The sequence below is a fragment of the Macrobrachium rosenbergii genome, chromosome 2 (genome assembly GCF_040412425.1).
Source record: "Macrobrachium rosenbergii isolate ZJJX-2024 chromosome 2, ASM4041242v1, whole genome shotgun sequence".
In the NCBI taxonomy this organism is placed as follows: domain Eukaryota; kingdom Metazoa; phylum Arthropoda; class Malacostraca; order Decapoda; family Palaemonidae; genus Macrobrachium; species Macrobrachium rosenbergii.
This window is the reverse complement of record NC_089742.1, coordinates 90,292,576-90,314,566: the sequence shown is the minus strand read 5'-3', so window position 1 is coordinate 90,314,566 and position 21,991 is coordinate 90,292,576. Positions and strand designations below refer to the sequence as shown.

At 43.5% G+C, this 21,991-nt stretch overlaps 1 protein-coding gene across 1 annotated transcript in view; it reads left to right on the top strand.

The window, feature by feature from the left end:
* LOC136849124 (PAX-interacting protein 1-like) overlaps nt 1-21,991 on the top strand; it is a 408,835-nt gene that overhangs the window by 89,766 nt on the left and 297,078 nt on the right. The window contains 1 exon segment of the mRNA XM_067122120.1: nt 1,977-2,154. Within this exon segment, the coding sequence (XP_066978221.1) occupies nt 1,977-2,154 (178 nt within the window).

Below are 21,991 nucleotides of genomic sequence, written 5' to 3'. Positions count from 1 at the left end.
CTCGACCGAAATGATCGAAAAACGCATCCGTAAACCATAATTATTACATTCAAGTAACAATCAATCATTTACCTTCATTTTGCAACAAACGGAAAGTCTCTAGCACAATATGTAGATTTTTGGCGAATTTTTGAAAAAAAAATTTTCCTTCGCTCCGCGCGCGCGTACTCCGCTGAAAATCCTGTCATTTCTTGCGTCAGTTTGCCGTAATTTTTTCACTATTTCATATTATTCGTTACATAAAGTGTTATACATCAAAATGTGCGCAATTTCATGTAGAATACAACAAAAAATATATCATTCCTTTAGCTCTTCACAGTTTTTTTTATATTTACATCGAAATAACGATAAATGGAAAAAATCAACCTTGGTCAACTTTAACTCGATCGAAATGGTTCAAAAATGCAATTGTAAGCTAAAAAACTTACAGGCTAGTAATATTCAATCAATTTCCTTCATTTTGGCACAATTGGAAAGTCTCTAGCACCATATTTTGATTTTTGGTGAATTTTTGAAAAACTTTTTTACGTCCGTGCGTTACGAATTCATGCATCATTTTGTGATAATATTTTCTCTGTGTTGCTTTAATCGTTTTACAATCTGTTATATACCAAAATCATCGCAATTTAGTGTACAATACAACTAAAAAAATTAACTCATTAGCTTCAACCGTATTCCTTACAGCGCGATTTGTATACAATTATATACGAGTTTTTTTTTTTCGCTGTCATATATTCCAATATTTATATATGATAATGATATTTTTTTTATTTCTGATGGTTGCATACTAAACTTCAGGCAATGAGAAAAAAGGAGCCAAAATGAACTCTTAATCTTGAAAACTAAGCGCTGTGATTTTTGAAAAAACTTTTTTCTGCTTCGGCGCTACCTCTCGGAGGCCGCCGGCATACGGGAGACGTTTTTGAAAATAGGGCTTCGGCGTTAAAGGGTTAACTACATATTACCAAGCTTCAAGTGACTGGACGATTTTTTCTGAAGGTATATTCATATAAAGACTAGGGTTGTATGTGTAGGAAAAATTAAAACTTTAAAATTTGAGAACATTGATAAATCTGTCATGCATCAGTTTCCATAGGTACAGTATTGTATTTTTCACATTACTGTTTGGAAAATTTTCTGCGCATATTGTACTGAATTTTATGAAAACATCACACTGCGTCAGCCATTTACCATAAATTCATATGTAGAGCAAGAGAAATGCTTATAGATTGAATGCATTTATTGTGATTTCAAACTTTTCTAGACATTTAAGGCATGTATCGCATTGTAATTTGAATCAGTTTTAATTTCCATTAAGTAGGTTGTTGTGAATTTTAGGTTATAAAATAAGGAAACATAAGTTTAATAAAGAGAACATCGAACCACTGTACATGGGCTCGGGTTGATCATACAGTACATAGTACTGTATATGGTATTGTACCCCTTATACAGTATTCTGTACAGGCAGTCCCTGGTTATCGACTATCCGGTTTTTCTGGGCTTGTATAGCGATGATTTTCGGGGCCGATATGCGCCGATTTCCGCTTATCGGCGCAGACAATCACATATTGGTTCTGATACATACCTAACACAGGCGCCAATTTTTGGGTATTGGCAATTTTCACTTATCGTCATGCCATCGGAACGGAACCCCCGCCAGTAACCGGGGGCTGCCTGTACTTGTATTAAATATATTAATACTGTGATTCACAATATGGTTCTTGGTCTGTAATGCTGTTCAAAGTCAAGGTATACTTGACGACCACCTTGGATTAGTATCATGCAAGCGCAGATTAGTTGTAGTGGCTGCTCACCTGTGATGACTGAAAATTGATCATGTTCATTCAATGCTAGCAGCAGATAAAACCTTGTGTAACATATTTGCTTTTAGATACTTGAGAAAACTGTAATGTTTGAAAAATTCAGATGTTTATATTTCAAGAAACTGTTTTATACCTCCTTAACTTCATATTTAGATTAGAGGCATTCTCCCCAGACACAGGTCAGCTGTTTTCTGGCATTTTAGCTTGTTTTTCGAAGATGGGACTTGCAGATTCCAAAGCCATGTGGGCAATGATAACTTTTTATGGAGGAAAGTGTACGCTGTTATTAAACAATAGCTGTACCCACCTCATCGTTGCTAAACCAGAAGGGGTAAGTAGATTATTTTTCTTTTAAGAAAAGTATTTTTTGCTGTGGAAGTAATTTTTCACTTGTGGATGTCTTGAAGTAAAGTTGAAAGGACATTTATTTTTTATAATTCTGTTAAGTTTTAAGTGAGACCTCTCCAGTTATCTTGAAAATTGCTTTTCTTGAACATTGTTTTTAAGATATGTTTTTAGGGTGAGTATATATTTTCATAAAACTAGATGCATATGGATGACTATCATTGCATATAACTTTGTCAAGGTCAAAATAAGCAAAGCAATAGTTTGGGTGGTGCATGAGACACTGTCAGATATAAGGATATCACTCTCATCCCAGAATTCACTTTAACTATTGGTCTGGTTAGTAAATATGCATGGTAACAATTTAACATTTTTCATTGTCATTAGCATTGTTGTGTTTTCACTGTATTTATGGTTAGAATAGGCATTCCCTGAGGTCATCTTGTTTTTATAACACAAAATATGTTTTCGACACAATCGTGTTGATCATATAGTACCTTTTTTGTGCATCTCATCCACATCAAAATATTACCGATCAAGATTGAAAAGTTCACACTGTGTACGCTTAGTCCTCCCATGAAGCCTCAGTTATTCATTCTTTCCTACCATGCCTGCTTTGTAATTTGTGAGAGGAGCAATTCCAGGCAAGAAGGGGGTGTAAGAGGAAAGAAGATGATAGGATAAGATAAAAAATCAGTCCTGTCAGAAGAAGCAATGTTGCCCCCATAAAGTGAAGTCTGCATTTAGCAGCAGTTTAGTGTGATCCACAAGTAAAACAGCATGACGCTTGAAGGCAGATACCCAGAAACAGCCATGCCAGGAACGAGAGAAATGGTATGAAGATGAAAGAAGGCATACTTTCCTTCCCTACAGACACAACATGGCTTATCGTGGCCCCACTGAGAATGCATCACATAACTTAAAAAGTGACATCAGATTGATAAACTTGCAACATTGGAAGAAAACCTTCATGTCTCCACCTAAAGAATAACAGCAAGATCCAAGAAAAAAAGAGCACAAACTTCATGTCTTAATATTTAACCAGGGCAAATCCTTAGGCAAAACATCAACATGAGGTTGAGAAGTTACCTGACAGAACCAAGTGGATGTATTGTTCCTCAAGACTGGAGAGTTTTGATGGCCTTTGTGGAGAAAGAAAGGCAAAAAAAAAAAAAAAAAGGGATTTTGACAGAGGAAAAATCTATTTCTGAGGAAGGTCCCGTGTCACCCGGTGAAATTCCATTACAGCACGAATTTCTAGGTATAACAATGCTAGATATACCAGAGAAAAAGAGCTTTCAGGAAAGCTGGGGTTACTACCCCAGTCGATCGTCTTTAGAAGACGTCGGTATAATGAAGGGTGAGTGAAATACCACTACCACGGAAATATACTCAAAAGATCTCTCCTTATCAAAACCCCCGTAAAAGAGCGGTGAGCCGTTACAGCTCCCACACTCAACACCCGCCAGGACGGCGACACCAGCGCCACCTACTTCATTCCATGCTAGCACTAACCCCAGACTTGGCATGTGCAAGTAGGGGAGGGGAGTACTAGACCAGACAGGGAGGGTCACGGGTGACCGCGGGACCTTCCTCAGAAATAGATTTTCCTCTGTCAAAATCCCTTTTCTGAGTCCAGTCCCGTGTCATGCCAAGACTGCTACTACTGGAAAAAAGGAGGGTAATCTGAAGAAAAAGCAAAACTGTAACGAAAATAATTTTAATTAAGCAATCTCTTTCATGAAGCAAGAATACTTAAAAGTAAGGTATCTTAATTCTAAGGCACACCAACAAACTTAGCACTACAAAACAATGGAGGTCCCCGGTATGATGGGGAAAAAACCTCAAAAACCTTAAAATTACTTAAAAGTAGTGAAACATGAAATGTGCACAGAACAAGCAAAAACAACCTTAAAACTATACATGTAAACTTAGGCTAAACACGTAAGAGACAAGACTAATGAATTTAACACACACAAATGTCTGGGGTACGTGGAGCCAAACAAAAACCGTCCAGTACCCCGCAAGCGAAACAATTATGGCTAGTCAGATTACACTTTTCCATCAGCAGATACAATTATATCAATATGAGGGGCTAGGCAGTGAGGCATAAACAACCAGGAGAATAAGCAGAGAAGCAAATGAGGTAGGCGGGCAGGGGAAAAGGAAAGGATATGATTATTTAAGGTGGGAGATGACACTTCCCACTGCTATAGTAGAATATTTCAGGGCTTGAGTGATTTTAAATAGTGGCGTTTAAACACTAGAGGTGATTTCCAACCCGTATATTTTGATAACTCTGAAAAGTCCATATTATGAAAGTAATTAATAGAAGTAGCCACTGCTCGAATATCATGAACTTTAGGAACTGAGTCTGGGTTGGCTTGTTTAATGAAATACAGAATTTGTTGCCTTATACCATTAAGAGAAAGAGTACCACCTTTCTCCCTGATAAAAAGAGGACCCGACTTACTCTGTGGAGTTCTTGAGAGGTAAGATTTAAGTGTATAGACTGGACATAAAGATTGATCTTGAGGAAGGGGCACCACCTTCCAAGGAGACCACCTGTCCTGTGGGTCTTCGTTCTTAGCTAAAAATCTAGGGTCAGGGGAAAGGAGGACTTCTCCGGATGGGAGGAAGTTAACAAAATTATCACCTCTAGTGAGAGCTGACAGCTCTGAGATTCTAGCACATGAAGCCAAACTAATTAAAAATAAGGTTTTCCTTAACAGATCCTGATAAGAGCAATGGGAGTTATCCAACTCTGATGCTAACTTAAGGACGTCATTGAGAAACCAAGTAACGAATGTGGACGTGATACTGGTCTCAGACGAGCGCATGCTCTGGGGATGGATGAAAATAGGAATCTGTAAGGTCGATTTTAAAGCCGTAAAGAAATACTTTCTTCAATGCCGACTTGACTGTGGTAATAGTGGCGGGAGCCAGACCTTTCTCAAACAGTGACCTAAAGAAGGAAACTCCTAAATTAGTCGTCATAATTTTGGCTTCAGATGCTTTCAGGAAGGAGGCTAACTTTTTGACTGCTGAGTCATATTGTCTAATAGTAGAATCTCTTTTATCTGATTCTAAAACAGAGTATTGACAGGGTCAATGTTTGCTCCTTTTGGGCTGCGAACTTTATAAAGTCCATAAAGCTAGGGCATTTTGAATCCTTGAGGAAGCTGACACAGTCTTGGTTTGTACTGTCTGGGTCAGAATGGGCTTGGGAATCCAAAGACTCCATAATCCCAGTTCCTGAAGGAGAGGGAACCAATTGCTCTTGGCCAATAGGGGGCTATTAGGGCTGGTTGACCTTTGAATGTCCTGAGTTTGTGTAATACTTTCAGCAGTAAATTTATTGGAGGAACAGATAAATCCTCTCCCAATTGTTCCAATCTACTGTCATTGCGTCTGTGGCGAACGCCTGAGGGTCCAGGTTGGGGGCTACGTAACAGGGGAGCTTGAAGTTGCTCTCCGTTGCGAACAGATCCACTTGGAGTCCCGGAACCCGGTGGCAAACCCATTTGAAAGATTCGCATCCAGGGACCACTCCGTCTCCAACGGGGTAGTCCTGGACAGGAATCCGCCACCACGTTCGGACTCCTGCTAGGTGGGTGGCTGACAGGTGCCAACCGTGCTTGTTCGCCAGGGAGAAGATAGCTACCATTACTTGGTTTACTCGACCTGATTTGGAGCCGCCCCTGTTGATGCAATGAACTACCACTGCGCTGTCTAACACCAACCTGATATGAATCCGATTGGGAGGGCAGATTTTCTTCAGCGTTAGAAAGACCGCCATGGCTTCCAGGGTGTTTATATGGAACTGCTGAAACATTGTGGACCACGTTCCTTGTACTTTCTGTTTTGGTGAATATCCCCCCCAGCCGCTTAGAGAAGCGTCTGTGTGGATAACTAGTGTCGGAGGGGGAAATTGAAGTGGAACTGTTTTGGACAGGCCCTTGACTGTGGTCCAAGGCCGCAGTCTTGTCCTTAAGATTCGAGGGATAGAGGAGACCTTGTCCCTGAGCTTGGTGTTTGCTCGACTCCGCCACACTCTGTTTATGTCTTTTAATTTGGCTTTCAAGAGCAGGTCTGTCACTGAGGCAAATTGAAGGGACCCGAGGACTCTTTCTTGGGACCGACGGGATGCCGACGGATTTTTGAGAAACCTCTTGGTGAGAGATGCAATCTCTTTCCTCTTGGAAGGAGGGAGAGATAACGTGTGGGAGGACAGATCCCACTGAAGACCCAGCCACTGAAACCGAGACTCCGGAGTCAGGCGGGACTTCTCTCTGTTCAGCTGAAAACCCAATGACTCTAGGAAATTGGTGACTATGGACGTGGCTTCTTGACACTCCGGAACAGTTGGAGCCCAGATTATCCAATCGTCCAGGTACGCTGCTAGGGAAATTCCTTGGGACCGGAGCTGCTGTACTACCGTATCCGCCAGCTTGGTGAATATCCTGGGTGCAATGTTCAGACCGAAGGGCATGACCCTGAAGGAGTAGGCTTGATTCCCGAGTCTGAAACCGAGGAACTGAGAGAAGTTCCGGCGCAACCGGGGCGTGATAATAAGCGTCTGAAAGATCGATAGAGGTGGTGGCGGCTCCACGCGGAAGTAGAGTCGAACCTGAGCTACCGTAAGCATGCGAAACTTGTCGCATTTTATGTAGAGATTTATGCTAAGTTCACATTCACGTATCAAGGCACGCATGCCCACGCGCGGCCACGATTTAACGGGGCGGAGCCAGAAAGTACGTAAACACAAGCGCCAAATACAACGTAAATGTACCGTAAGTACTGTGTAAATGCGGCAGCATGCGGCGCGACGTTACGGACCACCTGGCCATGCGCGGGGGCAGGAACCTTTCGACCTGCTCAAAACCCTGCGTGGGTGGCCAGGTCAGGTGTCAGGTGGCGTGGCCAGACCCGCTGGCGTGGCGCCACCAGCGGGTTGACCGGCGCAGCTGCCACGCCCTTACCTGCAGGGCCACGCTGCCCCAGGGCACTGCGTGACTGTCAGAATGGCGTGGGAGTAGGCGCGGCAACGCTGCGCATCCCCGCAACTGCGGAGATGTGGCAACGCTTTGACCTGGGATAACAGGGACAGGCGCGCGCTTCCAGGTCATGTCCCGCTCTATCTTCGTCCCCATTACCAAGTATTGATGAGAGTAATATATCATGGATTTGAGCAATATCTTTTATTAAATCAACCAAAATAAACGGAAGTACACAAATGCACAGGGCAAAATAATCCTGAATTGATACATTATTGATTTTTAAATAAGTCCAAAATAAATACAGGAACAGAATAGAAACAATGTTAAGAGAAGGTACTTTCAAAAATGATAGAATTATCATATCAGAATAGATTCCATGTTAAGAAATTATTAAAAAGGGCAAAATAACTGCATCTTCTTTCTTTTATTTATATGTATGTTTATTTCATATTGATTAAACATACATTTGCAAAGTCATGTCCCGCTCTATCCTCTTCCCAATTACCAAGTATTGATGAGAGTAATATATCATGGATTTGAGCAATATCTTTTATTAAATCAACTAAAACAAACAGAAGTACAAAAATGCACAGGGCAAAATAATCCTGAATTGATACATTATTGAATTTTAAATAAGTTCAAAATAGATGCAGGAACAGACATTTAAGTAATTACAACAATCAGGTATGCAGGAGAGTAACTAAATCATGTTCTCCTGCCAGTGCACGGAGCCTTCAGCCGATGAAAAGTATTCCTTCAGCATGTTACGCTGTTCCTTTGCATCCCTCGTTGCAGTGTTGCTGGTCACGGTTGGAAGGGCTGCTCCTAAGGACGGGTCACTCCTCCAGCTACCAGGGATGACAGCATGTGTGACAGGGTGCTCCTGATCTCCTTCTTGTCTTCGTGCATTTCTTCTTATGATCATATTGTGCAGAACACATGCGGACATCACTAATGGCTCTATATGGTCAGGCTTCAAGCATATTGCAGTGTGGAATACTCGGAATCTGTTTGCCAGAATCCCAAAGCGTTCTCCACCGTCCTCGTGCCCTACTTAACCTGTAGTTGTAAATCCGTTCCTCCTTGCTAAGTCCTCTTTTGGGGTAGGGCTTCATAAGGTAATTCCTCAGGGGGAAGGCATCATTGCCAACTAGGAAGTAGGGCACAGGAGATCCATTAGGTTGACCTGGCAGGGCATCCGGTTGGGGAAGATTTGCTTCCTCTTGCAACAGCATTTCTGCTAGTCGGGTCTGGGCAAATACACCACCGTCTGACTCTGACCCAATGGCTCCCACGTCGACGTACAGGAACTTGTATGAAGCATCAGCAACTGCAAGTAATACCATGGAGTAGAACTTCTTGTAGTTGAAGTAATGCGTACTGCCCTTGGGAGGTTACGGAGCCTAATGTGCTTCCATCTATAGCTCCAATTACGTGTGGGAAGTTCCACCGTTCCTCAAAACCCGTGCAACCTCCTGCCACGCTTCAGGTGTTTGTGGCACCTGCAGTTCCTCATCCCCGAAGGCAGCAACAATGGCCCTGCAGGTCTCTGATGCGATGAGACTAATGGTGTTGTGGGCTACCCGGAACGAATATTGCAGACTCTTGTATGAATCACCTGTAGCGAGGAAGCGTGGGGTGATAGCAACACGTAGGCCTGGCTCAATGGGTTTCCTCCAGAATGTCACTTTCTTCTGAATGTGGGGTGTGACCCATTCAACAATTTCATTGAAGAGGTCCTTGTCAATCCGGGTAAAATTTCTGTACAGCTCTGGGGCCGGTTGACAACTCCGCCATTAGGTTGTCATAATGACCTTGCTCCATCCTTTTCTGCAGGTGCACGCCACGCCCACACCCTCCTTGGGCGCCTTTTTCTGCCCTAAGTGCTTTGCAGCAATCATTGCAAGCTCCAGCAATAACATGGCGTGCACATACTCAATGACAAGTGGCAACAATTCTGGTCTATCCGTGCGTGCTATAGCTATGAGTTGACGCATTTCAGCTATGTTGTCCATGTTGCTTCAGCACGTTGGTAGTATGTCTTGTCGCTGTGGTATTACGGCATTGACTAGCTCACATGTGCAGCTGCCGGCCTTTATATAGCTGAGGGTTTAACCCCCGCAGTGCGTGGGAGCCAACGTGGCGTTTGCATAACTCAGTTCGCAGAACGTAACACATACGGTATATATGCGTTGGTGTTACGTGCTCTGCCACGACTACTTTTCTGCCTGCGCGCCGCTTGTTCGTCAGCGCCACGTCACCCTTACGCAGTGCGTACATTTGCGGCGCACTATAATACGCATGCATCACGCACATCGTCCGTGACATGTATCCAGTTGGGCGGGGCCTATTTTCGGCGTATATGGTAAGTTTCACCAATTCCGGCTGTGCGTGCGCATGCGTGCCTTGATCGTGAATGTGTGAACTTAGCATTAGACGCGACAGATCCAGGATCACTCTTTGCTGATCGGAGTCTTTTTGGGAACAGTGAATAGCCTGCCTTGAAACTTTAGGTGCCTTGCTTTCTTTATTGCTCGTTTGTTGAGCAATTCTGTTACATAATCCTGTAGGATTGATGTGGGTGGCTGGTAAAATCTGTTTAGAGGGGAGGATTCTTGATCCAGCTCCACCCCAGTCCCTTGGACACAATGCTGTGTGCCCAAGGGCTGAAGGTCCATTGGTCCCTGAACCAATACAGGCGACCGCCTACCTGCGTTCTCTCAGTGGGAGGGGCGGGTTTGTTCCCCTACCACGTCCAGGTCTTCCTCTTGGGGTGGTGTTAGGCCTTCCTCTGTGGGGGCCTTGCCCCTTCCTCCCCTTGCAACCCTATTGAGGCCGTGAAAAAAATCCACGGCCCTCATATGTGGGGTTGTATGCTGGTGAGGATACATAGGAGGCGCAGCTGGTTGGACCAACACGTACTGTTGGGGTTGGGACTTAGAGGTAGATGGCTGGGCCACTGCCGAGACCGGGGCGGCTTGAACCACCGCCTGATGGGGCCTCTTGTGTCTCCTGAACCTTTTGCCTCCTCTCGTCTGGGGCCGGCCGATTCTGGGGTCTTGCACTTATAAGTGGGAATTCCCCACCGGCGCGCAAGAGACTCTGATTGGCCCGTGTAGCCTCAGACATGGCGGATGTAACCTCTTCTTCAGGGAAGAGGTTAGGTCCCCAGATCGAGCTTTTAATGAGCTTGTTAGGCTCGTGGCGGATTGTAGCGTCAGTAAAAATAAATTTTCTGCACTCCAGTCTAGCCATAATAAACTCATGTAAGTCTGACTGGAAGCTCGCCAGGAAAGACTTAGCTAGGACCTGGAAAAAGGGTTCGTCCGAGCCGGAGACGGCAGTAGCCTCTGTAAGACAGCCGGAGCTCAAGGACCGGGCTAACTTAGTCCGGGCCTCAAACTCCGCCTTCAACAAAGATTCCGGCAGCTTAGGGAGCTGTTCACTAAACTGCGTGGAAGCGCAAAGAGGGTCCAGCTTGCCTACAGTGAAAGTGGACGGGGCGTCCACCCAGAACTCATTACTTCCTGGGAATACCAGGGAAGTAGGGTCTGTTTCCCTTAATTGAGGAAAGGGATTACCGTCAAAGCATGCTCGGGCCGTAGCCAGAGCAACTTTGTCCATGCAAGGAGTGGGAAGGTCTTCTCCCAGGGTGAACATCGTGAAATTGCCCTTGAAAGGGGTCAATTTCGTGTTCACTGCCTGCCACTCCGTCAGAGTGCGCAGGAGAGCCGACTGAGCCTGGTCCCTAGGGATGATGACAGTCTCCCTAGGTACCTTGTCTGACCGAATCCAGGCTTCTTCAGTAAGCCTTACGAAGCCAGGATAAGGAGGCAAGAGATCGGGGGGGAAGAACTCCAACTCCTCCAACCGTCTCGTGCCCAGACCGTCTAGGTAAGTTTGCCATCATGTTGGATGGCCCGGAGTCTGAACCGCCAAGGGTTTCCGACATCAAACGGCGGGAGGTCCGCAGTGTCGGGGATAGAATACTGTGGTTCTGCCTTAGGTTATGAGCCAAACCTGCCAGTATATTGTCATAGTTGGCAAACTTATCCGAGATCTTTTCAAACCTAGAATCTAGGTCCTCTGTGAACTTTTTGTACAGTTCAGTGGCAAGGCCTCTGCATCAAAGAAGGTTGGCGAGGAGGGCTTGGTTTTGCAGCCCTCTTACTCGCACCTTTGCCGGAGGAACTAGATTTACTCCCGGAGGCTACCGGTCCTGAAACCTTAGCCTTCGACGGGGAAGGGCGTGCCTTCTTGGAAGTCGAGGACTTGTAGCCCTTCGCCTTCCATGAAGTCTTCAACTTGGGGATAGCAGACGGAGCTCTATCACCCAAAGAGGAAGACTTCACAAAACCTGCAAATGAAGAGACTGATGAAGCAGGGGAGTCAAACAAAGGGGGGCCCGCCCCAACATCCTCACTTACCTCACCACCACTTACCACCTGGTCCTGCTCCAAATTCATCGGTTCCAAGTCGAGATTTAGGGCGGCAACATCCTCCGAGACCTCGGCGTACATGATGTCCACTTGAGGTGGCTGGGTCTCATCCCGGATTTGTTGAATGATAGGGGTGGCAAGTTCTTCTGGCACTGCAGCCGCCACCCGTGCGCGGGTAAAGCAAGTCCTCAACCTGGCGTCGAGGGCGTAGGGCTTCCCCGACGGAACATTCCTGCCGAACCCAGCCACCCAGGCGGAGGGATTCCAAGGCAGACTTCTTGGAAGTTTCGTCCGCCTGCAAGGAAACCTGCAGTTAGTCAGGAATGAAAAGTCAGACGGAGAATATAAACAATATACGCATGAGGAGCATGGACCGGAGGAAAGAAGACTGTCACTTACCGACTCATCCTGGATGGTTGAGCAGAGAGCAAAGCAAACCTCACAACCATCGGGGTGCCAAACAACCAGGTCGTCAAGTCGGACCGCACAACCAGCGTGGGTCCGGCACACTACGTGTCCGTAGGGTTGTTGAAGGGAGGCGGTACACCCCGGCTCCTCACAGCGAACAGTCTGTAAAGGTAAAAGTACATGAACCTCACACTCCAAGCAAAATAAAGTCGGCAAGGCCGGGAAACTCAACTACAACCGGAATACTCCGGCGTAGAAGAACTCCCCATTATAAACTGGGCCAATAAGCTTTAAATGCACAGAGTGGAAGGTAAGGATTCAGACCCCGGAAGACTCCGGGGAATGAAGGAACGAGAAACCAGGAACCAACCATAAGGGCTGCCAGAAAAATAACGGCGGAGCCCCCGGGTGTGGGACCGGATTCACGTATATGTGGTCTAAAACAAAATAATAATAACAATAATCAACAATAAAAATAACAAGTGATGGTAATACTCCGGAGACCGGAAGAGTCCGTTACGCTTGCGTGACATAGAATCATCCCACCATCACCTCCCCGCCGGAGAAACAAAACGGGTAAAGTGTTCTATGTTCATAACATACGGCGGGGCCACACCCTCACCCTAACCTATCAAGAGCCCGATGGGGAGATGAGAGGTATGAGACAGGATTCGAACACGCTCGAGCAAACAAACCACCCACCCCACCACAGCGAAGCTGGGGGACGGTATGGGAGGAGCGAATCCCTCTACCAATAGGAGGAGTCCCTGAACTCGGAGAAAACGCCATCTAGCGTCACCCGCACGAGTCGCAAAGCTGAGGGGGAGGGAGGGGGTAGTGAAGAGGAGCAGGCTACCCGGAAGGGGACAGGAGACAAGGAGAACATGACACCCGCTCAACTGCATCCTTCCCTCCAAATGAACTTGGAAGGGTAGCCTACTCCAGGGAGCTACACAGCCCAAAGCCCAACTCCTCCTAGGCGAAGCCTAATATAAACCTAACCTAGTATAGGTTAGGAAGGAGAAAGGGTGTAAAGGGAGGAGGAACCAACAGGGGAGAGAAATTTTGTGCGGGAGCCAACCAGGATCGAGTAGGGGATAAGTAGGCGACTAGCCTAGAGGAAACACATCCAAAGAACTCGATTCCCTCAAAATTGGAGGAAGAGGACTAAGGGGCTCACTCTGACCACCGTAAAACGATCCCGGAGGAAACAGCAACCAAAACTCCCTCAACCTGATCTCCGCACCCAGGGCAAGGGATGGAGCCCACACTACAACCATCACATAAAAACAATCAAAATAAAATTACGTTCATAGGGAGCGTAGCCTACCTCGGGGGGGAGGCCCACTAGAGGTAAACCACACAACCAAAAACAATAAACAAAATAAATTAAAAACACTAAAACTAAAAGAAGAGCACCATCTTCAAGTATAAAATAATAGCCTATGAGACTAAATGAAAAAGAACCCAACCTGGTGGGGGGGTACTTGGACGGAGCATCACCCTAAGAGAGGCCGATAGGCCGAAAATGCAAAACAAAAACTAAAAATGGAGGGGGAGCCACCGCACGGAACCACCAGGAAGGAATTCAAGGGCTAAAACCTATATATAGCGACGAGGAGACAACTCCAACCGAAAGAACAGAAGGAGTCGCCTCGCGGTCGACATGGCTGACGGGGGACGCCGTGGCGTCATAAGAAGATCTCCATATTTATGAAAATACGAGACCAAAACAGCCAAAAACAGATCAAAAACCCCACAAGAAGATGGTACTTAACTTAGAGATGGAAAAGGTGCTCGATGCCATTGTAGATGATGAAAAACAATCCAAAAAAGGGACGAGCACACAAAAAAAGCGAAGCATATCACGTGCTAGAAAATGGAATGAAGTAGGTGGCGCTGGTGTCGCCGTCCTGGCGGGTGTTGAGTGTGGGAGCTGTAACGGCTCACCGCTCTTTTACGGGGGTTTTGATAAGGAGAGATCTTTCGAGTATATTTCCGTGGTAGTGGTATTTCACTCACCCTTCATTATACCGCGTCTTCTAAAGGCGATCGACTGGGGGTAGTAACCCCAGCTTTCCTGAAAGCTCTTTTTCTCTGGTATATCTAGCATTGTTATACCTAGAAATTCGTGCTGTAATGGAATTTCACCGGCTGACATGGGACTGGACTCAGAAAAATAAATAAAATCATGAGTAGTTAGAAAATATGTTCATACTGTAAGTAATCGACAAATGAGAAAATTGTCTCCAGAAGAGCAAGATAAAGCCAGTATTGCAAAAGCAGCCTCTCTCACACAAATGTAATCCAAGGATTACATTTATTTGAGAATGTGTCACACAACTTAAACAGTGACATCAAATTGATAAAATTTTAACATTGGAGGAAAACCATGTCCCCACTCAAAGAATAACAGCAAGATCCAAGAAAAAACTTCATGTGCCTTAATATTTAACTAAGGCAAATCCTTAGACAAAATATCAACATGAGCTTGAGACGTTACTTGACAGAACCAAATGGAAGTAGTGTTCCTCAAGACTGGAGACTTTTGACGACCCTTGTGAAGGAAAGACAAAAAATAAATAAATAAATAAATAAATAAATAAAATCACAAGTATAGGTAGGCGTCAAGTGATGACGGGGTTAGGTTCTTGCATGCATGTCATTGGCCGAATTTTCACATAACTTGATTTGCAATTCAGTATTCTGGTACATATGGGCTACCCCCTAGCCTAATTCCTTTTACCTACAGCCTACCATATATTTATCACCATGAATATTTTGTTATACAGTACCCTTATTAGTCTTTACAATAATGCATTATATTAATTTGTTTTATCTAGAATTAAGTAAATTTGCCTTCTTACATTGCTGTCCCTTACTATGAATTGTACTTACCAAGCATTGCGTCATTCATATTGTGCTGTGGATAAGACTCTTAGTATGTTATTTAAAAAAGAAAAATATTAAAAATGTAACATTAATTTCTGTTATACTGTTATCATCAATTTCCCATTTCACTTTGCAATAACACGAACAACTTGTGTATGTAGCCTACCCTGTGTTTATATATACATTTGGCATTTTGTCAATTATGATGCAAAACCCACCATTTAGCTTTTTTTTTAACTGAGTATCATACTTAATATATTTACAGTACACAGGAGAATATTTTATTGCTGTTGATATTATATTTCATTCCACTTATTAATTTTGCAATTCATCTCAATGTTTTGTAACTTGCCTTTCATTTACATCCATGTTGCATAATGCTTCAACTGTAAGCATGTTGTAACTGCACCCAAATAAGGGATTTTGACAAAGGAAAAATCTATTTCTGAGGGAGGCCCTGTGTCACCCGGTGAAATATCCATCCAGCACATATTTCTAGGTAAATTCTTTGCTAAATATACCAGAGAAAAAAGCTATCAGGAATGCTGGGGTTACTACCCCGAGATCGATCATCTATAATAAAATAGATGTCGGTATAGGTAAGGGTGAGTGATTGTTGTCACTGCCACAGGACCGCGCTCTGAAGATATCCCAATGACAAAACCCGGAATGTGGGGAGCTGATCCAGCGCCCATACTCACCCGCCCGCCAACCGGCGACCCCAGCGCCATCTGAACTCATTCCAGGCTAGCACCCCCACAAGCTTGGTATGCCTACTCGGGAGGAAACCTAGATCCTGGGGGTCATTGGGTGACACAGGGCCTCCCTCAGAAATAGATTTTCCTTTGTCAAAATCCCCTTTTCTGAGCTCGTCCCTGTGTCAGCGGTGAAATCATAACAGAGAATCATAGTTTTTTTAACATGTTGAGCTCCAAGTCTTGGTGAAAGTTTAAAAGTGACAAACATTTAGGTGATCATGTATAAAAACACCATTATTAAAAATAATTTTAATTATCCCCAAAATATAATTAAATACTATAGTTATAGCAGAACAACTGAGTTGTGACTAGGGATATAATTTATACTATAATAAAGGACATGAGAATCAACTATATACATTATTAATACTATAGTGGCTAAGGTACTGACACTAAATAAATGACAAAACTTATAAGGGTATCTCCGGCCTTAAAACTAAATCACAGTGAGTATAACATATCACACACTTAAAACTAACACACAAGATTGTACATTATAATATTAGGAGCCAGGCTGTGAGGCATGTCTGGTCCAGGAGAAAATGGCAGGGCAAATAAATGAGGCAGGCGGGCGGGGGGAAAGGATAGGGATTAAAGGTTAATTTAAGGTGAGAGGATAATGCTCCCTACAGCCACACAGGAATTTCAGAGCTTCAGTGATTTCAGATAGTGGCGTTTAAACACTGATGGAGATTTCCAACCCGTGTACTTCTTCAGCTCAGCGAAATTCATATTATGAAAATAATTAGTAGCGGTAGCCACCGCTCGGATATCATGAACCTTAGGGACTGAATCCGGGTTAGCTTGCTTAATAAAGTACAGGATTTGTTGTCTTATAGCCTTTAAAGAAAGTGTTCCACCTTTTCCCTGATAAAAGAGGACCAGACAAACACTGAGAAGTTCTTTGTAAGTAGGCCCTCAAGGTAGCGACTGGGCATAAGGACAGGTCTTGTGGAAGAAGGACAATCTTCCAGGGGACCACCTATCCTGAGGGTCTTCGTTTTTTTGCTAAGAATCTCTGATCTGGGGAAAGCAGAACTTCTCCTGACGGGAGGAAATCCACGTGATTGACACCTCTAGAGAGAGCAGACAGTTCTGAAATTCTGGCACCTGAAGCTAGACTAATTAAGAACAAGGTCTTCCTTAACAGATTTAATTAAGAACATTGATCATTATTAATTTCTGAGGCTAATTTTAGAACATCATTAAGGAACCAGGAAACCGTATGTGGACGGGTCACTGGTATAAACGGGCGCATGCTCTAGGAATGGATGAAAAGTATGAATCTGTTAAATCAATCTTAAAGCCATGCAAAAACACCTTTGTCAAAGCTGATTTTGCTGTGGTTATGGTGGCGGAGCCAGACCCTTTTCAAACAGTGACCTGAAGAATGATATTGCCAAATTGGCGGTCATGATTTGGGCTTCAGATTCCTTTAAAAAGGATGCCAACTTTTAACTGCTGAATCATACTGTCTGAGGGTAGAATCTCTTTTATCTGATTCAAGAAACAGAGTATTAATGGGATCAATATCCGCCCTCTCTCTCTGGCGGCGAATTTCATAAAGTCCATAAAGCCAGGGCATTCAGAATTCTTGAGGAAGCTGAAACAGTCCTTGTTTGCACTATTTGAGTCAGCTGTGGCTTGGGTATCTGATGACATCGTAACTTGAGCTCCAGAAGAAGAGGGAACCAATTGCTCTTGGCCAGTTGGGAGCTACTAAGGCCACTTGTCCTTGAATGACCTGAGCTTGTGCAACACACCTTCATCAGTAGGTTTATTGGCAGAAACAGATAGATTTTCTGCCAATTGTTCCAGTCTATGGACATTGCATCCGTGGCGTGAGCTTGAGGGTCCAGGTTGGGAGCAAAATAACAAGGGAGTTTGTGATTGCTCTCCGTGGCAAACAAGTCCACCTGAAGGCCCGGAACCTGACGGCGGATCCATTCGAAAGAACCCTTGTCCAGGGACCATTCTGACTCCAGCGGAGTTGTTCTGGACAGGGAGTCTGCAATAACATTCCGGACCCCTGCTAGATGGGTAGCTGACAGGTGCCAGCCGTGTTTCTCCGCTAGTGAGAAGATGGCTATCATCACTTGGTTTATCCGGCTTGATTTGGAACCCCCTCTGTTTATGCAATGTACTACTACTGCGCTGTCCAACACCAGCCTGATATGAACCTGGTTGGCGGGGCGAAGTTTTTTCAGGGTTAGAAACACTGCCATCACTTCCAAAATGTTTATATGGAACTGACGGAACATTGTGGACCATGTACCCTGTACCTTTTCTTTTGGTGAGTATCCTCCCCAGCCGCTTAACGAAGCGTCTGTGTGTATTATTAGAGCTGGAGGGGGGAATTGAAGGGGAACTGACTTTGAGAGACCCTTGACTGTGGACCACGGCCTGAGTCTTGTCCTTAGCACTTGAGGAACTAATGACACCTTGTCCCTGAGTTTGATATTGGCTCGTCTTCGCCACACTCTGTTTATGTCTTTCAGCTTTGCTTTTAGGAGCAGGTCTGTTACAGATGCAAATTGAAGAGAACCCAAGATTCTTTCTTGCGTTCACCGAGAGGCTTTCCTGTTTTTGAGGAATTGCCTGGTGGCTTTGGCTATCTCCCTTCGTTTGGCTGGTGGAATAGACAGTTTTGTGAGACCAGGTCCCACTGGATGCCTAGCCACTGAAATCAAGCCTCCGAGTTAGGCGGGACTTCGCCCTGTTTATCTGAAAGCCTAAGGATTCCAGAAACTCGATCACTATGGCGTAGCTCTCCGGCACTCCTCGGCGTTGGATGCCCAAATTATCCAATCCTCCAGGTATGCGGTTAGCGATATCCCCGGGACTGTAACTGTTGTACTACCGTTTCCGCCAGCCGTAAAGATTCTGGGTGCTTTGTTGAGCCCGAATGGCATGACCCGTAACAAGTAGGCCTGTTTCCCCAGTCTGAAAGCTAGGAAGGGAGAAAAGTTCCGCGCAGTCGGGACGTGATAATATGCGTCTGAAAGATCTGTAGAGGTGGTGACGGCTCCACGAGGAAGTAGAGTCCGCACCTGTTTTTGCGATTGTAAGCATCGAAATTTGTCGCATTGTATATAAAGATTGTATTCCAGCGACAGATCCAGGATTACTCTTTGTTGACTGGAGTTTTCTTGGGAACACTGAACAGCCTGCCTTGAAATTTCAGGTGTCTCACTTTCTTTATGGCCCTCTTTAGGAGTAATTCCGTGAAAAAGTCCCGCAGAGCTTTGGAAGGCGGTTGATGAAATCTGGTGAAAGGGGGAGGTCTTTTGATCCAGCTCCAGCCCAAACCTTTGGAGACTATACTGTGGGCCCATGGACTGAAGGTCCACGGTCCCTGAACAGATAAAGTCTGCCGCCCACCTGATTGTTCTCACTGGGAAGGGAGCAGGCTTGCCTCCTCTACCGCGGCCTCCTCTTCCCGGGAGAGGGTGTCGCGAGGCAGCCTTGCCTCTGAAGGAGGCTCTCGCTCTAGTCCCCCTTGCGCTCCTATTAAGACCCCGAAACGACCCCTGGCCCTCATAAGAAGGGTTAAATACCGGAGACATCACGAAGGAAGGAGCGGCAAGAGAGTGTTGAGCTGGCTGCACCAGCATGAACTGTTGGGGTTGGGCCTTCGAAGTGGAAGGCTGGCAAACTGTCGAGACAGGTACAGCCTGGACAACAGCCTGCTGGTGTTGTCTCCTGTGCCTCCTGTATCGCTTACTAGGTCTACTCTGAGGGCCGCGGACTCGGGGTCTTCCGCTTAAAGCGGGGATACCCCAGCGGGAGCGCAGACTCTGATTTGCCCTGGTTGCCTCCGCCAGGACATTGTTGACTTCTTCTTATCATATCAGAGAGAGAGACATGCACAAATAATTCTGACATGTCTCAGCATAGGCCATACTCATCTGACACATGGACACTTATTGAGCAGTCCACATGGCCCGGTTCCCAAGTGCTCAGAGTGCAAGGTGATGATGGTCAGAATGTGTTGTGTGAGTGTCCAAAGTATGACTAACAGCGACTGTCAACTTTTGGAAATAAATCGGTGAAGGAAATTTTGTCAGAATCTTTTTACATTTTCAGTTGTTCCAGTTTTGATGTTTATGAGGAACTCTGATTTAACTAATTAAATATAAAAAGTAAATGATAAAAGCACGAAAACCCTTATAGCACTTGTCGAATTAAAAAAAAAAACTAAATTTTAAATATTACTTAACCCTTTAGTTTTGAAGCCCTATTTACAAAAACGTCTCCCGTATGCGGCATTCGGTGAGTTAGCGCATTGAAGCGGAAAAAAGTTTTTCAAAAAATTACAGCACACTTAGTTTTTAAGATTAAGAGTTCATTTTGGCTCATTTTTTTGTCATTGCCTGAAGTTTAGTATGAACCATCAGAAATGAAAAAAATATCATTATCATATATAAATATTGGAATATATGACAGCGAAAAAAAAACTTGTATATAATTTATACAAATCGTGCTGTAAGCAAAACCGTTAAAGCTAATGAGTTAATTTATTTTAGTTGCATTGTACACTAAATTGCGATGATTTTGGTATATAACAAATTTTAAAACGATCAAAGCAACACAGAGAAAATATTATCACAATATGATGCATGAATTCGTAACGCTCTGACGTAAAAAAATGTTTTTTTCAAAAATTCACCATAAATCGAAATATTGTGCTAGAGACTTCCCGTTTGTTGAAAAATGAAGCTAATTGATTGAATATTACTAGACTGTAAGTGTTTTAGCTTACAATTGCAGTTTTCGACCATTTTGTCGAGTTAAAGTTGACCGAAAGTGAATTTTTTCTATTTATCGTGATTTATATGGAAATATTTCAAAACTGATAAAAGCTACAACCATGAGTTATTTTTGTTGTATTGTACATGAAATTGCGCACATTTTCATATATAAAACTTTATGTAAAGACTAATTTAAAGCGGTGCAAATATTACGACGACGAGGACGAAAGAATTTCGGCGAGTTACCAGCATGAAGACGTAAGGAAAATGTTTTTAAAAAATTCACTATAAATCGAAATATTGTGCTAGAGACTTCCAATCTATTGCAAAATGAAGTTAAACGATTGAATATTACTAGAATGTAAGAGTTTTAGCTTACAATTGCGTTTTTACCATTTCAGTCGAGTTAAAGTTGACCGAAGGTTGAAATTTTGGCAGTTATTGTGATTTATGTGAAAATATTTCAAAACTGATAAAAGCTACAACCATGAGCTATTTTCTGTTGTATTCTACATGAAATTGCACACATTTTCATATATAAAAGTTTATGTAACGACTAATGTAAAACGATGCAAACATTACGACAACATGACGAAAGAATTTCTGAGATGTTCGGCCGAGTTACCGTGCGCAGACGTAAGGAAAAAATTTTTTTTTCAGAAATTCACCATAAATCAAAATATTGTGCTAGAGACTTTCAGTTTGTTGCAAAATGAAGGTACATGATTGAATATTACTAGAATGTAAGAGTTTTAGCTTATAATTGCGTTTTTGACCATTTTGGTTCGAGTTAAAGTTGACGAAGCTTGAAATTTTGGCAGTTATCGTGATTTATATGAAAATATTTCAAAACTGATAAAAGCTACAACCATGGGTTATTTGCTGTTGTATTCTACATGAAATTGCGCACATTTCCATATATAAAACTTTATGTAACAACTAATATAAAACAGTGCAAACATTACGACAACGTGATGAAAAGAATGTCTGGCCTCGCGGACGTAAGGAAAAGTTTTTTTCAAAAATTCACCATAAATTGAAATATTGTGCTAGAGACTTCCAATTGGTTGCAAAATGAAGGTAAATAATTGAATATTACTAGATCGTAAGAGTTTTAGCTTAAAATTGCATTTTTTCACAATTTCGGTCGAGTCAAAGTTGACCGAAGGTTGAAATTTTGGCAGTTATCGTGATTTATATGAAAATATTTCCAAACTGATAAAAGCTACAACCATGGGTTGTATTTTGCTGTATTGTACATGAAATTGCGCACATTTTCATATATAAAACTTTATGTAACGGCTAATATAGAACAGTGCAAAAATTACGACAAAATGCGAAAGAATTTATGAAATTTTCGGCCGAGTTACCGCCCATGCATAAGAAAAAAGTTTTTTTAAAAAATTCACCATAAATCGAAATATTGTGCTAGAGACTTCCAATTTGTTGCAAAATGAAGGTACATGATTGAATATTACTAGAATGTAAGAGATTTAGCTTACAATTGCATTTTTCGACCATTTCGGTCGAGTCAAAGTTGACCGAAGGTTGAAATTTTTGTAGTTGACGTCAGAT